This window comes from Nicotiana attenuata, unplaced genomic scaffold (genome assembly GCF_001879085.1).
Source record: "Nicotiana attenuata strain UT unplaced genomic scaffold, NIATTr2, whole genome shotgun sequence".
In the NCBI taxonomy this organism is placed as follows: domain Eukaryota; kingdom Viridiplantae; phylum Streptophyta; class Magnoliopsida; order Solanales; family Solanaceae; genus Nicotiana; species Nicotiana attenuata.
Genome location: NW_017670694.1, coordinates 96,268 through 106,526, shown reverse-complemented (window position 1 = coordinate 106,526; position 10,259 = coordinate 96,268). Strand labels below are relative to the sequence as shown.

The window sequence follows — 10,259 nt, the reverse complement described above, 5'->3', positions numbered from 1 at the left end:
GAACTACCTGGAGTGTCGCATGGTTGCAAATACAAAGGATGATGGTGATCAATGTTAATTGCTGTTCCTGTATTCGTTCCAGTTGAGGTTTCTTCTCCATTCACCATTGTTGATAGATTCAATAAATTCTACTGTCAAATTCAAGGAATTGCAGGTTTGCAAATCGCAGAACAAAAACAGATGTTAGGTTAACCGATTGAAAAAAATTCGAACAATCAGCAACACAAAAATGATTTTGCATGAAGCAGATATTATCCAACGCAATCGATCGAATGTTTAACCCCTAGGCTCTGATACCATGATGAAACGTAAGGATCAGATGAATTGGAGCTTAAGGAAGAAGAAGAAGAATAAGGTCAGGAATGTTCTGGACTCCAAAACATATCGACGAAGATGTGAGTGGAGAGAACGATTGTGCAACTCACTAACTCAAAAACAATACAATGCATACACCGTATATATACACACATGTGCTGTATATGACAGCTGTAAAGACTAACCTCCACTATTAACTATTCTAACCACCTATCATAAAATTAGTTATAACTAATCTTCAGCTAACCACATTGGCTCACATGACTGTCACGTGCTGCTCTTCTCCTCAATAAGCTTTGTGTAAACAAATTTTACACTATCAGTACAACTTAATCCATGTTATTGCTCTATAATCTTTTAACTGTCGATACAAATGCAGAATATAAACATACATAAGTCAAGGTCTTTCACGACTGATGTTGATTGATCTTTCTCGTTTTTTATGGCTTCTTCTGCATGAAAATTGCCTACTAATATGTTTGTAACTTCAATTATTGGAACCATAAAATTAATCAATCCAAACCACAATGATCATAAACTATGTCTATCTCATTTCTGTTCTATACTTGTCTTTCTTTTTTCATTTGGTGCGTTCCAATTGCCCACTGACCAAATTAATACCATGAGAAAGATCTATGATATGCTTCAGAATGATACTGCTACTTCTTTTGTATGTATGGGATGGGATTAATAAAAGTTCAAACCCACGTTCTTGGAAAGGAATTTCTTGCAATTCTAATCATAATTCTTCCATAATAAACATCTCCTTTTCATTGTTTTCAATTTCTAGCTCTGACTTCTTGCCTGTTATTTGTCAAATTAATACATTGGGATCTCTTGATATTTCTCAGAACCATTTGAGCTCAATCCCAAGTGGGTTTATTACTGTTTGTGGGGGGATTACTGGGTTAAAATTATTGAACTTTAGTAGGAATAAATTGGAGGGTTCTTTGCCTACTTTCACTGGTTTTGGAAAGTTGGAGTCTTTGGACTTTTCTCATAATAACTTGAATGGGAAAGTTGACTTGTAGTTGGATGGATTGAACTCACTCAAGAGTTTGAACCTTAGCTACAACAGTTTTTCTGGTTCAATTCCTACCAGCCTTGGAAAACATTGACGCATTTCGCTGCGAATCAGAATCGTTTTGTTGGAAATATACCCCTTGGCTTAACCAAAAACTTGAAGAATTTAGACCTCAGTTTTAACAGTTTAACTGGTATAATACCTCGGACCTGTTATCCCCACCGAACTTGCAGTTTGTTGATCTGACTTCCAATAAGTTGGAGGGACCTGTTCCTACAAACTTGTCGATAAATTCAATCAGGTTGAGATTGGGCCAAAATGCTTTGAATGGCCAAAATTCAATCCGGTGATGAAATCCAGGGAAACGCTTTCCCAAGGTCTCTTTGGGACAGCTAGTGGTTCCAAGAGTCCCGCTTGTGTCAAGCGGTCCGACTTGTCCTTCTGGCATCAAGTCTTCACATACTGAGCGACATCATCGGCTATTTGAGGCCAATAATATGCACGGCGAAGTAACGCCATGGTGCGTTCTTCACCGGGATGGCCGGCCCACAGAGTATCATGACATTCTGCCAGAAGAGTCCTTCGCAGATCTCTTCCCTTAGGAACATAAAGTCGGTTCCCTTTCACTTTCAGAAAACCATCTTCCATGTAGAACTGGTGAATCTTGCCCTGTCCTACCAAATCAACCAAATACTGTGCAGCAGGATCCTTGATGAGTAGATCTTGTATCTGGTCCTTGATGGAGGTGGCTACTTCTCTCCCCCTTAGAGTGGCGAGTAGGCACACCGATGCTAGATCAACTCTCCGACTGAGCGCATCAGCAACATGATTGATCTTCCCACTTCGATACTCCAGGTTGAAGTGGAATTCAGCTAGAAGTTCCTACCACCTGGCCTGTCGACCATTCAGCTTCGGCTGGGCCATGAAATGGCTAACAACTGTGTTGTCTGTCTTGACCACGAACGGGGTCACCAGCAGATAGTGCCTCCAAAGGCGCAAGCAGTGGACGACAGTCAATAATTCTTTCTCATGGGCGGCATAGCGCCATTCTGCATCCTTCAACTTCCGACTCTCGTACGCTACATGATGCCCTTCTTGTAGCAAGACTCCGCTGAGGGCATAGTTGGATGCATCCATTTGTACCTCGAATGGCTTGGCCAAATTAGGGAGGGCCAAGACGGGGCTACTAAACATAGCCGCTTTTAGTGCGTTGAAGGCCTCCGCTCGCCTCGGTCCCCCATCCCAGGGTGTGACCTTCTTGAGGAGTTCTGTTAATGGCACTGCGATGAGAGAGTAGTTTTTCACAAATCGCCAGTAGAAGTTGCATAGGCCAAGGAACGCCCTCAAGGCGTGGACATCCTTAGGCGGCGGCCAATCTGTGATTGCCTGAATCTTTTGTTGGTACATCATGATCCGCCCTTCCTCGATGACATGTCCGAGGAAGTCAATTTGCTTTTGAGCAAAGGAGCACTTGGATAGCTTCGCATATAGTTCATGCTTCTGTAATCGAGCTAGGACCTTCCACAAGTGCACTAGGTGTTCTTCCAATATTTGGCTATATACCACAATGTCATCCAAGTAGACCACCACGAATTCGTCAATGTACTCTCAGAAGACTTGGTTCATCAGAGTGCAAAATTTAGCTGGGGCGTTAGTCAAGCCGAACGGCATGACCAGGAAGTCGTACGACCCATATCTTGTCACACGGGTCGTCTGCTGTTCATCACCCTCTGCAATGCGAACTTGCCAATAACCCGTCTTTAGGTCTATCTTGGTGAACACCGTCGCACCACCCAGTCTATCGAACAAGTCTGCCATTAGCGGAATAGGGTACTTGTTCTTCACGGTGATTTTGTTTAGAGCCCGATAATCCACACAGAGTCGCAGGATGCCATCATGTTTCTTTTGGAATAGAACAGGGGACCCGTATGGGGACTTGGAGGGCACAATGATCCCTGTATCTAGCATTTCCGTCAATTATCTCCGAAGCTCGGTGAGTTCGGGTTATGACATTCTGTAGGGCGCCTGGGCGGGTGGCTTCGCGCTCGGCACCAACTCAATTTCGTGGTCCATAGTGCGCCTATGCGGTAGTCGCTTTGGCATGTCTTGTGGCATGACATCTTCAAACTCCAGTAGTAGCTCCTTCACGGGTGCAGGAATGGGACCCGATGATCATTTTATATCTTCAATACAGAGGGTTGCCAGGAACGTAGGTTCATGTCTTTTGACCCCCTTCTTCAACTGCAAGGACGATATGTTCTCAACGGCCATCTTCATGGGCATGCAGGGGATAATGCAGGGCTTGGCCCCATTTGTTCCCATCATCAGTAGCATGTCTGCATATGGTACGGGCATGGTGTTGGTTTGCCTTAGGAATTCCAACCCAACTATCAACTCGAAGTCATCTATGATCACCACTCGTAGGTTGAATTTTCCTTCATAAGGGCCAAGCTTCACCGGTACCTCTTTGGCTATTCCACCCACTGGATGAGGAGGTGAGTTGATAGCCTTGACACGACCTCTACCTTTTCCAACAACTAGACTTAGGCTCTCCACTTGACGTTGAGGCTNCAGTCTGGTCCGCATCATCTGAGTCGTCATAAGTCCCATCATCAAAAGCCTGACGGGCGTTCATCTGTGCATGTGGGCACTCATTATTCCAATGTGGTCCACCACAATGAAGGCATCCTGAAGGAGGCTTTCTCCCACGGTCATTGTTGTTTGATGCAGCACTATTGCTGCCTGTGGAGGGAGCCTTAGATTTGGTTGCACTCCGATCTCCCCCACCTCTGCTAGGGCCACCATTGCTAGACTGGCCCCCTTTGGATCCCGCTCGAGCAGGCGGCTGAGGCCTATCCTTCCGAGCTTCCACTTGATAGTCCCCAAGGCATTCAACTGCTTGGATCGCCTTGGGTAGGGTATCTACCCTTTGTCTTTGCAGTTCCATACGGGCATAAGGTTTCAACCCTTCCAGGAAGGTGAAGAACTTGTCTTTGTCCCCCATGTCACATATGTTTAGCATGAGCACGGAGAATTCCCGCACGTAGACCCGCACTGATTTGGTTTGGCGGAGCTTCCGTAGGTTTCTCCTTGCATTGTATTCAACAGTTTTGGGGAAGAACTGTAGGCGTATGGCTACCTTCAGTTCCGCCCATGTCTCAAGAGCATCTTCACCGGCCCTGATGGCTTCGTACATTACCCGCCACCAGAGTTTAGCGTCACCCTGAATATACATAGCAGCAGTTGCTACCTTCTTAGCTTCTTCTAGGCCCCCAACAACATCGAAGTATTGTTCGATGTCAAAGATGAAGTTTTCCACTTCCTTGGCATTCCTAGCTCCACTATATGGCTTTGGCTCAGGAATTTTCAGTTTTTGTGTCGCGGAAGCGGGGTTCAAAGCGCCTCCGATTTGGTTTCCACCTCCTCGAAGCAGACCCTGTAAAGTAGCACTGACAACATTGAGCTGGTCTGTCAAGTTGTCAATAGTTTGTTGCATGGCATTCACCCTGTCTGCCTCTTGTGCCCTGCAGGCTAAATCCTCGGCACGCTCCTGTTGGAGTCCCTCGAATTTGCCAAAAATTTTAGCTGCCTCTGTGGCTGCCGTTTGCTGGTCTCCCTCGGAGTCATGACTGATGTTTTCTATGTCAACTTCGACCAGGTGCACTCTGCTGTCCAGGTCGTCCAACCTTTGCACTAGGCTGGTTCTTAGTTCAGGCACCATATCCACGATGGGCCGTAATACGTCAACCATCTCTTCAAGGGCCGCAATACGGTCCCCGTGATTCACCATGGTCAGAAATGGTGGTAATGGCAATGCGTTCCCTCGTTCGATGGCGAGCCTAGGCTCTGATACCAACTGTTACGCGGCGCCTTCCTGAGATTCCTTAGAAGGGCGACGTAAGGCTAAGCAACTGATGTTAGTGCAGTTACTGTCCGCCAACTGAGGTCCCCTCCATACGCTAGACGAGATTGTCAGTGCCGTACGGAAAAACCAATGTCAAGAGCAATTGAGAGAACTGAAATGAGAATTGAGAATGAAAGAAAGCTTGATTGCATTAATGGAATCTATTACAGAAAAGCAACACAGTGTCGAGTGGGAGAGACACCAGTATAGAGAATTGTTTGCTTGCTAGAAAGTTTGATTGCTTGATCCCCCCTAATAATGCTTAAAAAAATAAACCAAAGCTACAAGACTAGACTTGACTAAGCTAGAGAAACATAATGGAAGTATATGAAATAAAACTACTCTATATTTACAATGAGAAGGACTTAGTTTTCTACAAGGCAAAAACAGGTCCGTTGTCAGCAGCATTGTCTTTGGCATCACGGTCTGTGCGCGTGGCGTTATCTGCGCGCGGCGCTGTTGGCATCTACCTGCGGCTGGGCGCTGGCGAGGGATATCGGTGGGGCGACAGAGACACATGCGCTCTTGTCACTTGGTGCGGCCAAGACTACGGGACCGTCCGTGGCGCTAGGCATTGGAAGGTTTGCTAGGACGCCACGAGGCGCGCCCAAGGGGTCATGGGGCATGGCTGGAAAGCCGTCCATGACATCTCTGCCCACGGATCTGGTCCTTGTCATATGGCATAAGCACAATCTTTAGTTAATACGCTTATTTGGCTCTAGACACTTATAGACATTAAAAGAATCCTAAAATGACGTATATTAGAAAGTCTAATATCCTTCCACATAGTCACTGGCTATAGATATGGCGCTCAACATATTCATTTTAAAGATCCCATTAAGACATTAGTCTATGACTCACAAGAAAATCAATACTTTGATACCAAGTTTATCACACCCTAACTAGGGGCTAGCGAGTTTGCTTAATATTCTCATCGTATAACCTCACATAAAATAATTCATATGCTAAATCAAATTCAAAGAATGTCATAAGCATCGCAACTAATCAGCTCAACGGAGGAGACACAATTTTACTGTTAGGAGTAACACAGACGTTCCCAACTATAATCTCTATCTTCCGGCGTTTGTGGTCTAAGTAAGTTTTTTGTCTACTCTAACCTACCGGTAGACAATTAGACGATACCATCTAGCTGAATTTATGCCTTGCACTTGTTGGTACGCTCACATAAGTCCAACATTTGCTATGAGTCTTTTCAATATTTACGGGGTTCTGTATATCGATAGAAAATGCAGATAACTTCTAGGTTTTGCGAACCTAACTTATTTATTAACGTAGGGAGACGAGTCTAAATGAGCTAAATAGATGGTGACAATTCACATAGTTGACCTTTACTTGGCTTGAGATTGAGGCTTAGTTGTTTTTGTTGTATATAAATGTACTTGTCTTTGAGATGTTTCTTTTTACAAAATTTCATATGTTTAATTTTATAATATTTGTTTATGTCCTCCTTCAGGCGTTTGAGAGGATATATGTATCAGGTTCTAATACAAGTCTTCATAGAATGAGACTATGAGAGTAAAGCAAGGGGTGCTGGAAAGGGTTAAACTGGAAAATTAGCTACTCCCTCCGTTCACTTTTAGTTGTTAAATATTCTAAAAATAAATTTTCATTTTTACTTGTTATTTTTCGCATATCAAAAATAATTTATTTTTCCTCTTTTACCCTTAACATTAATTACTCATTCCAAATCATTCTTCAAATCCATTAAGACTATACACTAATTAATATGGGTATCATGGTAAATTCTACACTTTATTTATTATTTCTTAAGAGGTGTACAAAGTCAATAGTGGACAAGTAAAAGTGAACGGAGGGAGTAACAGTTTAAGTTAGACAAGGTTGTTTCCGTAGTTTGCACCTTACTGTTACAGTACTCAGCCATATGCACAAGGTAGTAAAGAGGATACAGCGAGTGCATCATATACCTGCACGAAGAAACAACACAGAACATCGGTGAAACATTGATCAATCCTCATTTAGTTATAAGATTAAATGACACTCTACAGCTTCAGAAACCAGCTAAATAGTAAGAATCAACGAAATATCCCTCTATCCATGAGTATCTATTCTATCTATAAATGTAGAGGATCTCTCTATAGAAATAGATTTCGTTTATGGAATGATATGATCGATTAACCATAGACGATATCAGCTAAACTGGACTTCTGTTGGATCAAGATTTCGGGAAGCTTGTCAATAAAATCTCATTCACCAAAACCATATCTTATGCTCCTTTTTGCACCCCGAACTTGTTATTCCTTGATGGATGAAGAACAAATCATCATTGACTTGAAAGAATATTTCAAAAGAAGAAAAAAGGTCATAAGTTGGGTGAATACTCAACATGAAAACCAGTTCAGTAAAATAACACAGCAAAGTGATTCAAACTTGTCACCAAGAAGCTGGAAGAGGTATACACAATAATGTTATATGTACAAATTCACCGAGTAGCTGGAAAGGTTTACATTTCTCTTTACACTAAAGGTTCAAATGAAACAAAAAAGAATTTTAGTACTCATATCCGATAAAACAGTCTTCTTTTAATCAAGAATCTATGAAACAATCTTCTATTTCTCTCATTTCAAATTGCCAAGAAAAGGCAAAATGGTTTTGCCTCTGAAGCTCGTTCCCTTTAGCCCTCAATCCATCCTCCGGCTTGCAAAATTGTCCATCATGGTTCTCGATAACACACCCACAGCAAGGTTGTGGATCCAGTGCATCATGAAACCATCTTAGCTCGTTGCGACTTCTATCCATCTCCTTTGGCATCCGTACAGTTGTTTATCTTGATGTCATTATACTTGAAATGCAGATGTATTCACCCTTATACCAACCACTACTACCAAAGGTATGCCATCTTTTTATCTAGGACTTGCGAGATCGATCTCGGAGTTTCTTATAGCAGGATGAGCCTCAGTACAGTACCTTTAAAACCGCTTCCAAATCATCTAATTGGAACCGACAGTAATCACGGATCAGTATGCCGCGGTGAATATATACCTGGACCCTGCACACACTGCCCGTCACACCCTAGAAATTGGTTTCGCCCGAAGCATCGGATCAATGATCACCCATGACTTCTGTGGAACACTAGTGCCACAAAGGCCTTTGGTGGTCTTAATGCCCAACAATGAACTCATACACATTGGCATTGACGTCAATTGAACTGCACCCAGGTGACTTCTTAACACCTAAATCTCGCATAGTTCCTCTGACCTTTGATACATCTTCCCATCTGCCAGCAGATGCATAGGTGTTTGCCAGAAGCGTATGAGTGCTAGAATCATAAGATTCAATCTCCATAAGCAGTTTAGCCACACGTTCACCGACATCAACTCTTCCGTAAATTCTGCAGGCACTGAGCAAAGCCCCATATATTGGAATTATAATCTTATTGTCTTTTTTCGGTATCATAGATATCGTTTCTTCAGCTTCTCTTAAGAGCCCAGCACGACCAAGTAGGTCAATCAGACAACCATAATGTTCTAACTTTGGCTGAATCCCATAAATCCTACTCATTGAGTGGAAATACCTGCGGCCTTCCTCTACCAAGCCCCCATGGCTGCATGCACTCAACACTCCGATAAAAGTGATATCATCGGGGCAAAATCCAGCTTGTTCCATTTGTGAGAACAGTTCCAGTGCTTTCCTCGTGTTCCCGCTCATGGCTAACGCACAAATAATTGAAGTCCATGATGCAGTATCTTTCTCTTTTAATCCATCAAATATTTCCATTGATTTTTCTATGCAACCACACTTTGCATACATCTCTATAAGGGCCGTACCAACAACTGCAGTGATAGCTATTTTGTTTTCTTTCATGTAATCACGAATCCATTCCCCTTGTTCCAAGGCTCCTATCTGAGCACAACCAGTGAGAAGGGCAACCAATGTGTATTTATCAGGTTTAATTCTTTGCATTTGCATCGAACGAAACAAATCCATTGCATCATCAACACGATTGAATTGCACATAGCCATTAATCATAGTTGTCCACAGAACTAGATCCCTTACCGGACTCCTCTCAAAAAGTTTTCTAGCTTCATCCAATTGACCGCGGTTAACATACCCAGAAACCATACTAGTCCAACATATAACATTTTTCGTTGGCATATCATCAAAAATCTGCCTAGCCACCATCAAGAATCCACACTTAGAATACATGTCCACTAATGCATTCCCAATAATAACGCTAAACCCAAGCTCTTCAACAACGTATCGATGAATTTCTTTACCAAGTTCCAAGCTTTTCAATGCAGTGCAAGCTGACAAAGTACTCACAACTGTGGCTTCGTCAGGCTTAACACCACTTTCCTCCCGCATCTTCATGTAAACCCCAACAGCATCCTGATACCTACCACATCTCACAAATCCAGAAATCAATATATTCCATGCGACCGAATCTCTGTGAGTCATTTCATCAAACACTTTGTTCAAACTCGTCACACAACCAAACATACCATACATATCCATAACAGAATTACCAACATAGTTATCAAACCAAACACCAGATTTCAACACATACCCATGAAGCTTTTCACCTCCCTTCACCATTTTCAACTCGCCAATAGCTTTAAACACAAATGGGTACGTGAAATTATCAGGAGACAAGCCACCTATTCTCAATTCATCAAACAAGAAAAGGGGTTCTTTAAATTGACCCTTTTTCACGTATCCTTTAATCATTACATTGTAAATGAACAATGTGCGGTTCTCACAACAACTAAAAATTTTCTTGGCGTAATTAAAGTCTCCTCCTTGGAGTGTATCAGTTGTAAAAGCTAAAAGCTTGTGTAAAATGCCAATGTGTTTGTGGAAATTGAGGATGATGATTTGGGCATGGATTTGTTTGAGTTTTGTTATGGATTTGCATGTCTTTATAAGCTCAATGCATGTTTTAGTGTCAAGTGTTTCTTTTGGTGAACAATTGATGAGAGTTGAGAAGCTAGAGAGTTTATTAATGGAACGACTATAAATTAACCTTATTGAAGACAT

At 42.5% G+C, this 10,259-nt stretch overlaps 1 protein-coding gene across 1 annotated transcript; it reads right to left on the bottom strand.

The window, feature by feature from the left end:
- Nucleotides 1-7,663: 7,663 nt before the first annotated feature.
- On the bottom strand, nt 7,664-10,259 carry LOC109242384 (pentatricopeptide repeat-containing protein At1g31430). The gene has a single exon (XM_019409250.1). The coding sequence runs from the start codon at nt 10,257-10,259 to the stop codon at nt 8,382-8,384; it is 1,878 nt and encodes a 625-aa protein (XP_019264795.1). The 3' UTR covers nt 7,664-8,381.

Excerpts from the sequence above, each read along its gene's own strand:
- LOC109242384 (XM_019409250.1), bottom strand. The coding sequence starts at position 10,259 with ATGTCTTCAATAAGGTTAATTTATAGTCGTTCCATTAATAAACTCTCT.